The sequence below is a fragment of the Malania oleifera genome, chromosome 12, assembly GCF_029873635.1.
Source record: "Malania oleifera isolate guangnan ecotype guangnan chromosome 12, ASM2987363v1, whole genome shotgun sequence".
NCBI lineage: Eukaryota > Viridiplantae > Streptophyta > Magnoliopsida > Santalales > Ximeniaceae > Malania > Malania oleifera.
Window position 1 is genome coordinate 56,295,607 of NC_080428.1, and position 14,587 is coordinate 56,310,193.

Here is a 14,587-nt window from a genome sequence, read left to right on the forward strand (position 1 = left end):
ATTTTTGGGCAAAAATTGAGCATGACACTGCATACCTAAGCATGTATATTAGCTCAACTATGAAATGGAGCATGATAGTGACATTGATCGTGAATTCTGATTTGCTTATTGAAAATGATCGTGATAGTACAAATATTGTTAAGTTGATGCTTATTGTAAAGGGGAGCCTTATTAAGACTTACTCATATTTGCTTCTTATTTGTCATCATCAAAGAGTGGGAGATTGTTGACCTCACAAGGTCTGAAATCTTGTTTTGATGATAACATAGCAAAGGAACTTAACATATTTGGTTAAGCAATGATTCAGAACTCAAGTATTCAAGAAAAAGTACTTGACAAAGTCTTTTAAAAGCTTGAACTTAATGCTACAAGATCTTATGAAGCTAAAGACTATTGAAGCTTAAAGTGAAGTCAAACATGATGGAAGTCAAAGAAAATACGTGAAGATACTGAGAGCAAAGCAAATACATGAAGACTTAGCGCTTAGAAAGTTATAGTCTTTTAAGAAGTTTCATGTAATTACTTCAAATGATTTCAATATGGATGCATGAAACTCTTAGGTTAATTGCTTAGACCTACATACCTTTTAAAATACTTGGAAAATATTTAATAAGGTCAAAAGTTATTTCAAAAGGGTTCAAAAATTATTTTTGGAATGAAAAGCACCAAAATAGGATACTCCAAATTTCCTTCTTTTTTCTATATCTACATTGATGTGCAATTTTATCTATCAATGGTTTCTTATCTTCAAACATATTCAACATGAAAGTTGTATAATTTCTTTGTAGCTTTCTTCTGATACCAAGATTGTCTTATTTGGAGATTTATGGTGAAAGTTATACCCAAAATACTGAAAGGTAGTTGAAGTTGATAGCAAGACAAGCGACTGAAATTTTATAAGAAAGTAGACAGAACTGAGTCAAGCTATTGACCTCTCAGTATCAGGCAACTGACCCTGTACTATGTCTAAAAAATACATTGATTTAAAGGCATAGGCGTCTGACCCTTCAGGATCAGACAAATGACCTTCGAGAATTCAAATTTAAAACAGCGAGGGGATTACTTGGCCCCTAAACTTTGTGAAAACTTGGGAGTAACTTGGGGAATACGAAAAATTAAAATTTTTTCATCTATAAATGCATGTTAAATCAATGGATCAAACACACCAATACATACAATCAACATTCAAGTATAATATTTTCTACTCTTCAAAAGCTTTCTTGCTAAAACTCTTGCTGAAGTTTCTACTGAGAATTTTCTGATTAAAGCCTACGGTTCTTTGCGTTTCTATTGAGTTTCTCAATCTAAGAAAGAACCCCGGTGATAAATTATTGAGTTTCATATTTCTATATTGTTATTTGATTGAAGTATATTGGTTTTAACTTGTACTAATATGCTCTTGCAGAGAGTGATTTTTGTACACAAGTATTGTTCTTCTTGTTCTTGTTATTTTTAACGGTTTAGGATTGTTGGATCGTTGGACTACTGAGCGTGGGGTATCGCTTGGAGAGGAGGGCTCAATCCTACTTAAAGAAGTGTGTAAACGGTTTGCTTCGCCCGGTTAAGGAAGCTGTATAGTGAAATCCTTGGGTGGTGTTGACCCTATGGGTCATACCCTGTTTTGATTATGACAAATACTTAGGTATTTAAACTCTGCTGAGTTGATGTGCAAGTTTATCTTGACAGTATCATATGATGGCACTTGGAGACCCGAAAGAAAATAAAGACCCTAAAGACCCTAGTTGTAATTTATTTGTTGTAGTTTCTATTTGGGTCTGTAATCTTACTTAAGAAAAGGTCTATAATAATTTGCATTTCATCCATGTAGGAACTACAAGCTCAAATACCTTAGAATGACTATAGGTCCCTACACAAAATCATGACCTTAGAAAGACCTTAGGGAACACCCTTCGGTTGACCGAAGGTTCCCGAAGGTTGACTGACGCTGGACTTTTTCGATGTCCTAAAAAGGGCCTAGAATGAACCTAAGACACTCACACATACACATATATGTATGGTTAAATGAATAGGGTGATTGCACAATTGAAAAGAACCAAAATGTATGAAAAATACATGTTCGGTCGACTGTACTCTCAAGTACAAATTCCTCCTAGTTGACCAAATTGGTGCCAGGTCAACACTTTGACCATAGTCCGATCGACCGAACTTACCCAGCTCATTCTCATCTGGTCGATCGAACTCCCTAGGAGTCAATACTTTGACCATTTGGTCGACCGTGTCCAGATTGCATGCAAACGCCCTGGTCGACCGAGTTCCCACATGTGGAACTCAATAGTATGGTCAACCAAACTAGTTGGTTCAAAAAGTTCCTGGACGACCGAACTGCGCTAAATAGGAAAATCGCCCTAGAACCTCTATGTCCAGTTGACCGAACTTGTAGTTCAATTTATGCCCAGTTGATCAAACTCAGCACAGCTCAGTCAACCGAACTTGCTTCGGTTAACCCGTGCTCTCGGGTTGCCCCAAATATTTTACCGCGGTTAATGTTTTTAAATGGGGTTAATTGTATTAAAATGTATTAAAATATTTATAATAATTCCATATGTGTCCTGAAAGGTTATATTTTAGGGGATGTCTATATATACCCCCTCATTTGTTTAAATTAGCATGAGATTAGCAAAACAATTAGCAAATATCCTCTGAATCTCAAAAAGCCTATTTTTCCAAATACTATCCGAAATACTCCTCGACTTCATTCTCTTTGATCGTCCAAGCCTAAAGAGAGTGTTTAGAATATTTGATCTTCATTCTAAATAGCCCTATACTCTCATTGATATTTGTATTATTTGATTTTTGTTGAGAGTTTGGCTAGGGTTCTTCGCATAGATTTAACTTGATAAACTTGTGCTGGGAAAGCTCTTTAGCTAGAGGATTTTGTATTGTCATTGCAAGATTCCTTAAGTAATTATTTTTGTGTGCAAAATATTTTTCAAAACTTGTTTTCAAACAACTTTTGTGATTGATACAATTTGAGAAAATATTTTTGGAGTTCGATTGAATAATATTGCTAGCATCTTTGAAACACTAATTTGATATTGAGATTTCATATACTTTGCTTTCAAAGATTAGCTTGCTTGAACACTCTTGTGCTTGACTGAGTATAATCATTATATTGAGTGTAGATTGCACATATACACCACTGAGCTTACAGTTCATACATGTTTGGTGTGGATTGATTATTACTTGCACATATTGTAGTACATATCTGCTTATTGTGAGAAGCGTATTTTCGTGTACACAAAAATTGTATTACACATTTATTGTATTCTAGGCATGAGCCTGAAGAGGGAGACTAGCCTTGATGAATAGTCCCGGACTGACTTAGACCCGGTTAGGAAAGCTAGGTGCGCCATCCTGGTAAGGCGTGTTAGTTGAGGTCAGCCCCTTGAATTGACCTAAGTGTAATCGGTGCCGCTCCACCCGTTAAGTAAGCTATTAGTGGAATCCTTGGGCTTGTGAGTTAGAGGTGGGGACGTAAGCATAGTTGGCCGAGCCCAGATAACATATCATGTGCCTATTTATATTTTCGTACTTCATATTTACCGCATGTATATGTTATGGTGTGAATGATGCGCATAATTTAAATTTCCACATATTATATCTATTGGTGCATTTGGGATTGAATAGAAAGACCCTAGGTTGTATTATACGACCATCTCATTTAACCTAGGAGATAAATTTTAAAATTTCAATTCACCCCCCTCTTGGGAATGGACCAACAGTAACAGGTGGTTTGCCTAAGGCGAGGACGTAGGCGGGTATAGCCGAACCTTGTAAAATCTCGATGTCTTTCTTTTCCCTACTCTATTTAACTTTTTGCATATACAAGATTGCGTGGATGTTTAATTAATTGTTGGAAATTAAATAGTTATTGGGAATTGCATAAACCTTGATTTAAGGAAGTATGTTGACTGCGTAAACCTTAATTAAAGGGAGTACGTTGATAAATATCAAAGCTCATTAACAAACTCTAACTCAAGTAACTTAGTTGATATCAAAATCTGAAATTTGGAAGCTTGCTGAAATTTCTATTTTGTTTCATATTGTTAAATCAAGCTTACCTTGTTGATTGAATTGACATATTCAAAAGCTAAATTAAGTTTTGATTTTGAATATCACAGCGTAAAGGAATTTTGCCAAAGTTGTAAGCTTTATAAAAGAAAATTTCTGGAAATTGTATTTGACATTATCACCATTCACAAAGTTCAAAGTAAATATTTTGAATATTGAAGTTATTGAAATATAACTTAGATATATCTTGTGAATCTATATATCTTATTAAAGTTATCATTATTGTTGAGAAGAAAAATTGATTCTGAAATTTGGTTATGTATTGGAGTATTGGATTAAAAAATCTGAAGTGCTGAGTATTAAAACTGAGTTTAATAAATCATTCATTTGAGACAAAATTTACAAGGACACTTAAGATTGTTTTTTGAAATTAATATTGTCCTTCATATATAAATATGATCTAGAATTGTTATCCATTGAAGTATTAAAAGTTGAATAAGCAACATCATCTTTTGTTGGTTAATATAACTAAGGTGAATTGTGTTGCTGGTTTGAGAGTGTGATTATGATCAACTTAAGTTGAAGAAGGGTTGTACTTGAAGAATTTGCAAAGAAATTTTAAATCCCAATTCACCCCTCCCCCCTCTTGAGAGTACACCTTACTTCTCACACATATTAGGCAAGAACATGATATTCAAATCATATCAAGGATTTTTGTTGAATAAAACTTCTCATATTACTAAATTCTTGATCAAATAATGATCTTATGGGTTTACATTGTTCTTGTACCTTAATTGAGATGCGTGGGTTATACAAATATAATCCTTGTAATAATACCACTTGGTAGTCGAACATTACACTATTATTGAGTGGTGGATTAACTATCCACACCAAATAATATACTAATAATGTGAAAATGTATTCTTTTCTTTTTTTATGCAGGGAAGGATTAAGGTCGCTTAGATGAAAGATGTTGTGTTGGTGGAAATTGTGGAGAAACTACGGGGTGAGCAACAAACAGAGTTTAACATTTCAGATGAAGGAGTTCTAAGATTTTTTGCCAGACTGTAAAGACCCGGGAAAATAAAATAATAAAAGAAATTGAGAAAAGAAGGCTTTTGGCTGAAAGGGGAGAAAACCGGCGATGGTTTTCTGGAGGAAACAAAAAACAAGTGACGGTTTTGGAATTTACGTAGGAGCAGTAACGAGTAAACGGTAAAAATCGGGCTGGTTAAATAGAAAATTGGCAACGGTTTTATGAGAGTTGGAGAAAACCGTCGACAATTTTCTATGTAGTGAGCTTGATAAGGAAGTTTAGCGAGCCATTTCATTTTAAAAAATCAAAATCTCCTTCTCTCTCCTTCTAAACCCTATGAAACCTCTTCCATTCTTCCTTCGATTTTGGCTCCGTTAAAGCCTGGATTGACGATTCAGAACCACCATAGGGTTCCTGGGAAGATTCTCTCCAACATAGGCGGAGCAGATTTTTAGTTTGGGGTTTTGGGGAACCATCCCAAAACTAGGGTAAGTAGTATATTTTAGAGTTTTTAAGTTAATTTAGAAAATACGAAACGTGGGAAGTGTTAAAAGGAAATTATTCTAGAAGTTGAGTTGAATAATTTGAAGTAAATGTGAATTTCAGGTTTTGGGTTGCGAATGCCAAGGGGTGTAGAAATTGGGTGTTTTAGAAAAATCTTAGTAAGCCAGGTAAGGGGAATAGATTATAGTAGTCATTTGTGATTATTGATTGAATAATTATGTGAAAACTAAAGTTATGGTATTTTTCCTGAAAACTAGTATGTTATGAGTATCAGATGAAATTTTGTGTGGCATATGATTTATACCGAGATATGTTTAAAATTGGGTTAAATGATTTACCCTGAGAAATATGAGTTTATGAAATGTGTACTGATATATAGGATTTGAAATGTGGAAAAATGATGGAAGTGAAATGTACAGAAATATATATATCTTCTGAGAAATGATGAAATGTGAAATATGGAAATGTTTAATTAAGAAATATTGAATAACGTGAAATGAGATATGTATACGTTTTTATGAGATGAAATGAGTTGTGAATACTGAATTGTGAAAGCTGAATTGAGAATATTGAAATGTGAATATTGTAATGTTAATACTGCAATGAAAATAATGAAATATGAATACTGAAATGAGAATTTGAGAATGTGAGTATTGTAATGTGAATGCTACAATACAGATATTGAAATGTGAATATGAGAAATGTGAATATTGCTTCTGTAATATGAATATTGAATTGTGAGAATTGAAATGTGAAATTCTGAAACGTGCATATTGAAATATGAATATTGAAATGTGATTGATGAAATGCCAATACCGCATAATGATTGCGGGTATGTGGCAACGGTATCCTTGATGGATGGATGTGGAAACCCTAATGATGGGTTGTGATACTGAGCACAATACCGTTGCTAGTGGAGCCAGTGCAACCACACAGACACGTGGAGCGTGGGGCATGACAGTCTACTAAGCTGTTTAGTAGAGTTATTGTGCCCCTTGAGTCAGGATCAAGGATTTTGGCTGACCAGTCGTACTACAGACACGAGATATATGATATGATATTTTGATCAAACTGGGTTGGCCAACCGCGGTTAGATCCAGCCTTCGAGACGCGCAACCTCGACCAAGGGGGGAAGCATGACATAGAATATGGATATAGACTTCAACCATGGGGTGAAACATAGCGTGGAAAATATCCTTAGGGCAGCCATGAGTTACAGACACAGATGTAACAGAAGACACTACTGAGCTAGGAATGAAAATGGAAATGAAATGAAAATGGAAATGAGAAAGAAAATGAGAAATGAAATGGCGTGAGTTAATAATTAAAATATTTAAAGTGAAGCAAAACACTTTGCCTGAGGGCTTATTGAGTAAGGTGAGTGCCTTGATAAGTATCAGTTTTTGCTGAACCCAAGTTATTCGGGTAAGAATACAAATGATATCAGGGCAGAAGGAAGCTGCTTGTATGGGCAGGTAAGCCTTCCCTATTCTCAGGATCTTCGCTGGTAAACATGGGTTGTGTATGAATGGATTTGGACATAAAATTAAAAGCTTATGTTGTATATCTATATGATTGTAAAAGTGGAAATGGTATATTTTCTTAGAAGATATTATCACTGAAATGAATATATGTTATGATATAATGAACCTCATACTGCCACACACTGTAGATAATTTATTACGCCTTACTAAGATGTGTCTCACTCAATCATTTGAATATTTCAAGGAACCAAGATAGATCTGGGGATAGAGCTCTGATATAGAGGGGAGCAGATAACCTGGGTAAACAGGGTGAGTATTTTGAGTTAGGGAGGTTTGATTCCCCTAGAGTTTTTATGGTAAATTTGTATTTGTGGATGGTTGGTACTCTGTTATGTGTATTCACTGTGGTATGTATAATTATTTAAATGACTTCCACTGTTAGGGTTGTGTATATGAGTATGATTGTATACCCAGTACCCACTTTCGGGTCGGGTTATGTATTGTGGTATTAGAGGTTGACGTGGCCGATGAGTGTTTTATGTTTTATATGGAAAAAAATGGTAAGAACAATCGGGGTGTCACACAGATTGTGTGTACCTAATGACGCAAAGATAAAGGGCAATTCTACGGAGGCTTATCGCTCCCTTTATACCATACATCCAGGGAGCACAAAAATGTATAGGGATCTGTGAGAGTCCTTCTAGTGGAGCAACATGAAGAGAGAGATTGCTCGATTTGTGGAACGGTGTCTGGTATGTTAGAAAGTGAAAGCAAACATTAGAGATCAGTGGGATCATTGCAACCACTTCATATTCGTGAGGGGAAGTGGGGGTATATCTTTATGGACTTCATAACAGGGTTACCGTCGGCATTGCATGTACAAAACACCATCTGGATAGTTATGGATCCTCTGACAAAGATTGCACGTTTTGTTCTTATCAGAGTCAGTTACTCCATGAATAGGCCCAGAACTTTATGTGTAAGAGATAGTTTGACTTCATGGCGTACCTGTGTCCATTTTTTCAGATTTAGATCCACGGTTCACTTCTCGATTCTTGAAGAGTTTGTAGGATGCTTTGGGATCTCAACTTACTTTTAGTACTACATTTCACTCGCAGACTGATGGGTAGTCGGAGCGAACGATTTTGATATTAGAAGATATGTTGTGGGCTTGTGTGTTGGATTTCATAGGTAGTTGGGTCCGATTTTTGCCACTGGTGGAATTCGCCTACAATAACAGCTATCAGGCTAGTATCAAGATGGCACCATATGAAACATTGTATGGTTGCAGGTGCCGATCTCTGCTGTATTAGGACGAAGCTGGTGAATTGTAAGTTTTGGGGCCAAAACTCATACAACAGACTTCCAACAAGATCAAACTCATCGGGGATACGATTAGGGCAGCTCAGAGTTGGCAGAAGAGTTATTTTGATACTCGTCGATAGTAGCTATAGTTTGTGGTAGGGGATAGGATATTTTTTAGGATTGCTCAAATGAAGAGAGTTGTGAGGTTTGGGAAGAAGGGTATGCTGAGCCCTAGGTACATTGGACCATTCAAGATTCTGGAGAGAATTGGTCCAATTGCCTATGGAGTGGTGTTACCCTTAGCCTTGTATAGGTTTCATGACGTCTTTCACGTGTCGACGTTGAGAAAGTACGTTCCAGATCCTTTGCAAGTGATAAGCTATGAATTCTTGGAAGTCGGAGATACCTTATTATATGAGGAAGTGTTAATACAAATACTTGATCGGAAAGTGCAGGAACTGCGTACTAAGAAAATACCATTAGTGAAAGTGCTGTGGTAGAATCATGCAGTTGAGGAAGCTTCTTGAGAACTAGAAAAGGAAATGCACCGAAAGTATCCACAGTTATTTGATGAAGTTAGACGTTAAACAAGTAAGTAAACTATTAGGTAAGGGTTCGGTTGTGAATATAATGTGTTTTGTGCAGGTGGTCGTGCCTTGAGAAGATTTTGCTTGACTACTTGTACTCTCCCAAGGTCTGTTATTGTAACCACAGTATTCCTCCACCATACGTGCGGGTAGTTAATAAATTTGGGATGGAGCCTCTATGTGGGTGGCTACTGACTTTTCGGTAGAGTTAGGTTAGCATCTAAGGAAGTTTGATAGGATGGGATCTGTAATAGTTAACAAATTTCAAGGACGAAAGTTTTATAAGGGGGCAAAGATTGTAGGGACCTAAATTTAGAAAAAAAAAAAGAAAAAAAAAAAGAAATGAGAAATAAATGAAAAATAAAAAGAAGGAAAGATGGTTTGGCAAGACCAAACTGTCGACGGTTTTCTGGAGCCTAGGAAAACCGTTGATAGTTTTCCTTTGGGCAGGTTTACTTAAGTAGTAAGCAATGTAATTTTATTTCATAACTTATATTCCTCTCTCTCTCTCTCTCTCTCTCTCTCTCTCTCTCTCTCCCTCTCTCTCTCTCCCTCTCTCTCTCTCTCTCTCTCTCTCTCTCTCTAAATTAGGTTTTTTGGACTCTCTCTCTCTACTGTCACTCTCTCACATAGCTCTCTCTCCCCTAAGCTCACCTGAAGTCCATCCTCGCTCCCCGATCATCTCTCCCTCCTCTCTCGACTTGCCGACTCACTTTCGGTGGCGGGTTCGAAAGTTAGGGTTTTCATTTTTCAGAACATAAACAATTTATTTTTAGGAATAGGTAAGGTGATTAGGTAGTGTCAAGTTTTTTATTTTAATCAAAATTAAACGTATTAAACTATTTTTATGTATGTATTTTCATGGTATCAATGGTTAGTTCGAAATCCAAACATTCAAAACCGAGTCTATAAATATTGGGTATATCCTATGATGATTTTTGAATGACTCGAATGGTTGAAAGCTTGGCTTTGTTGTTACACACATGTCTTAAGAAAAACCTAAAGGTATGAGGTGATCATCGTAGTTTTCCTATAAAATCTATATGTATGTATGTGTGTGTGTGTATATATAAGTGTGTTGTGAGTAAATTAAAAAGATGATATGACCATACCTGGTTTTTATCAAAATCCACTTGTTATTTTATAAAAAGTGTCCTGTTGGTTTATTTGATTATGATGTAACATTCAAAATGTGTGGCATGAGAATAATCCATTTTTGTTTCATTACATATTGGAATCTGAGCATTGTGGTAAGAATTTATGGAGAAATTGTGAACTATACTAGTTTATAGATGAAAATGGATATGTGATATGACGGCTGTGTGCCATGTTTTGATATGATGGCTGTGTGTTTTGATATGACTGCAGAGTGCCGGGTTTTGATATGACGGCTGTGTGCCAGGTTTTGATATGACAAGTTTTGTACTGAATTACGAAATGAGTTATATAACAATTTTCATTACTTAAATTGCATTATATGGTTTAATAATCCCGAGGACCAGATATGATAAGGGCACGATACCATAGCCAGTGTGTGAGATAGTGCAATCACACTGTTTTGGATAGAAATGTTGGTAATGAAAAGTTGATTTGGCCACGGAAGGGTTGTGTATCCCCCAAGAGTCTAAACCAGGATGGGTAGGCAAATCGGACTTGCAGACATGAGATTTGACTTGACCTGGTGGTAGGCCAGTCAGGTTTAGGTCTAGTCTTCGATCGCACAACCCTATCATGGGGGTTTATACATAATGATGTGTTTGTTCAAAAGGGGGTTTCTTCTACGCATATGTGTGAATTTATGTAACCCATGTTAAATATGTATTGGGCTGATTTATATTATGGAAATAAATGTATATTTTCAACTGTATAGGTGTGAGTACGATTCCCAAATGTTAGTATGTTTAAAGAAAGTGATGGATGTTTTCTGCATATACTAAAACTCATGTTGACCACATCCTGATATTACCTTTTCCTTCTTACTGAGACGTGTCTCACCCCAATGATCATTTTACTTTTCAAGAGATACTAGAGACCGTGCTTAGGCAATTAAGAAGCTGGGTTTAGATTGTTTTGTTATTGTAAGTGGGTTGTATGGATTGATATTAGTCTTCTTTCGTTCCTGTTGGATTGTAATATTAACAGTTGGAGACACTTATGTATGGTGGTAATTAGAACTCTGGTAATACATTTGAGGATGTTCAGATTATTTCTATTGCTTTTATATAATGGTGGTATTAGGGATTGTAGAAATTTTCAAATAACACCATGGACGCCACTTTCGGGTTTGGGGGCGTTACATATTAGCTCTGTTTTCTGGGTTTTTGAAAGCTTAGAACTTGAAAGAATAAGCTAGAAAAATATTTTTTTAGCAAGAATGACACATAGTAGCGATTTCAATGTAAAACAATGTGTTATCTCTTGCTTTATTGTTACCCTAACACGATTAGGGTTAGCTATAAATAGTTAGGTTTGAATTATGACCGTTTGTGCAAGTTTTGGTAACATTATTCTTTGAAAATTGAAAAGATTTTAGGTCATTCACGAGACTTATTGGACACTTCGGTCAATTGAATAAGGAGTTCGGTTGCTCGAACCAATTAAAATTTGAATTTCAAAACTGGCAGTAGTCTTTCAGTCGACTAAAATTTGAATTTCAAAAATAGTAAGATATAAAAAATGTTTCTCTTCTTCTATCACACAAACCCATGATGTTACTTGATTTCTTTTTCTAGCACCCAAAATAATCATGAACAAAAAAGTAAATATACAAAAAAAGTAAAATAAGCTGTTAGTTTTTTCTTAGGCCCGTGAGGACTATGGGGGCATTTGATCCCAAGGCCCCAGCGACCACTTTTTCCACTTGGATTGCTAGAGGGTGGCGGTGAATTGAATGCATTGTAGAATCATAAACTGCACGTGCAGTAATCCTGCATGCCTACCTACCTATCTAGTACTTTAGTCTCTAAATTGCATGCATTTTATCTAGAATGCCGAATGCGTACGTATGTTTCAATATAATATTAATCCATCCCCAATTATTACTTGTCAAAATAGTAATTTAGTAGGGTAACCCTTCATGCCTACATAGGATGTTGCAATTAGGCTCTACAGAACTTTTTATAACTTGTGAGTAGTTATATAAATATTACTGCATGCTTACAGCAATGGAATATTTAATTTGTTATTTTAACTAACAGTTATGTGAGTTAATTATACATCGAATACTTAGATAATGTTTAGGAGTATGAAATTTGGGATTTAAATATAAATTTGTGTAAGTTTAAAAGAAATATTAAGAAATGAGAATTACATTAACCCTATTTAGATTTATATTGAAATTGAGCGAGATGTAATATACAATTATATTGAAATTTGTGCAAATTTACTCGAATTCAAATTTAAAGTCCCAAATCCATATTTCCGAGTGCAACATAAAGATACACATCTCGGGTTCTAATTCAGAAGGGAATCGAGAAGGGATGTAGATTGGAATGGAGATGAGCGGTCTACTTTGTGTCATCTAGACAAACTCTACTGAACTTCCCATATTATGGATTCATATATCGCTATATATGTATATTTAGAAAGAGGCATAAAGAATCGATTTTTTTTACCTGATCAATTACTTGAATGTCCAAATTAAAAATCTCTAACACAATGTTATAAAAAACATCAATATGTATATTAGTGGAATGATTCTCAATATTGTGATACAGTAAATTGAGAGCTACCAGGACTTAGTCACCGGCTCATTATAATAATGCGCATAATTCAATTGTTTCATCCGCTAAATGATTAAGCAATGACAAACCAAAAAGGAGTAAAGTCCGGCAGAGAGCAAGAAAGTGATGAAACTGGCCGGTCCCTATTGCCACCAACACATCCCTATTCCACAGGGAAATAAAGGTGAAGTGCACCCTCCCACAAGGACCAAAAAGCCACCGTCCTACCACTCTCATTTCAACAGCCCCTCAATATTCTCCATTCACAAATTTTGTTCTTTTTCTATTTCTTATTTATTTTTCCTTAATAACTTGCTCCGCACGAGTCATTGACAAAAACTCTAGCTTATAAGGTCAAAAATCACCTTACTCAAATCGGGAACAAAATTGTAATCTTCACGAACAAAAACCAACATATATTATATGACAACATACTTTCATAATCACCAGCTCCTCGATATGGTTTCTGGATCAAACTTTTAATTTCAGCAAAAAATATTACAAATTTACAATAGGAGGGGTTAATTATAATTAATGGTATTCAACAATATTATCGAACACATATCTCCACCTCCAAATTGTTCAAAATAGCTGCCACTTGAACAACGGAAGGCCTGTTCGTCCTTGAATTTCCAACGCAAGCTGAAGCAACTTTGGCCAATCTAACAAGGGGATTCATGTTGGAAGGAATCACAAGTCTTGGGTCCAAAAATTCCCCGTACTTCATTGTCTTAATCAATGGCAGTGCCCACTCCACCAGCAAGAACCCTTCCTCACTACTTCTCCTCCCACTCAAAAGCTCCAACAACACCAACCCAAATGCATAAACATCACCTTCCTTGCAAGCCCCTTCCCCTCCCTTCCCTTGGGGTACCAAAAAAGACAGCCCAAAGTCACAAACCCTAGCACAAAACCTCACATCGATCAAGATGTTCGAAGCCTTCACGCACCCATGAACAATATGGGGCGCCACCCCCTCGTGCAGGTACTCAAGCCCTCGGGCAGCCCCGGCGGCGATCCTCAGCCGCCGTTCCCAGTCCAAAAGCCACTCGCCGTCGGAGTTTTGATGCAAGTAGAAGTCCAAGCTCACGGTGTCGACAAACTCCGTTAGGATAATTCTCTCCCCTGGGGCCTGCGAGAACCCTACTATGGGCACTATGTTGGGATGGTCAGCCAAAGAGAGAGACTTGACGATGGAGGAAAACCCGAAACCAGCGTTGCTCAGTACGAGCCGAGGATGGATTCGCTTTACAGCGACTAGCTCCCCTCTTGCCATGATGGCTGCATACACGGTTCCAAGGCGGCCTTTGCCAATAATTCTCCCGTGGTTGAAGCCGTCGGTGGCAGCGTCGACATCTGTTAAAGAGTAAGCCTGTGCAGAAGGCTTAACGGGGAGGGTTTCTTCGGACTCGATCGGTTTCTTCCTGCAAATGATGATGAGTAGGATGCTGAAGATGATGAGAGAAACGGACAAAAAAGCCAGGAGGATGTCGTCGGCGATGGTGCCGGCATGGTTCATGTTAGAGACCAGAGACGGGTGAGCCTTGCGGGCCAATGAATAAATCGCTGAATATTCCTTAGGCTGTGAGTGAAAAAGGAGAGGAAGAAGATGGTGGCGGCCCAAAAAGGGTGGGGTGTGGAAATGAGAGTATAAATGAGAGACCAAAAGTAGGTCAGGAAATATTCAAAAGAGATAAGGTGAGAGGTGAACGAAAGAGAGGGTATATTGACGCATATGTATACCGTTGAAAGTAGGGATGGATTGGTAAGAAAGTTTGAATTATGTGTATGCGGGTTGTTGTGTTGGGACATATATGGTTGGCTGCCTCGTCAGTATTTACTCCCAAAATGTTAGTGTGACGGTGGGTTTAAGGAAAGAGCATTGCTACAGGTTGGCAACCTATGTGGCCGCGCGCA

The 14,587-nt window shown here is 36.9% G+C and overlaps 1 protein-coding gene across 1 annotated transcript; it reads right to left on the bottom strand.

Annotated features, from left to right (window-relative positions):
* Positions 1-13,019: 13,019 nt before the first annotated feature.
* Positions 13,020-14,297, bottom strand: LOC131144588 (serine/threonine-protein kinase-like protein CCR2). Its single transcript, XM_058093312.1, has one exon. The coding sequence runs from the start codon at positions 14,187-14,189 to the stop codon at positions 13,221-13,223; it is 969 nt and encodes a 322-aa protein (XP_057949295.1). The 5' UTR covers positions 14,190-14,297; the 3' UTR covers positions 13,020-13,220.
* Positions 14,298-14,587: the final 290 nt, after the last annotated feature.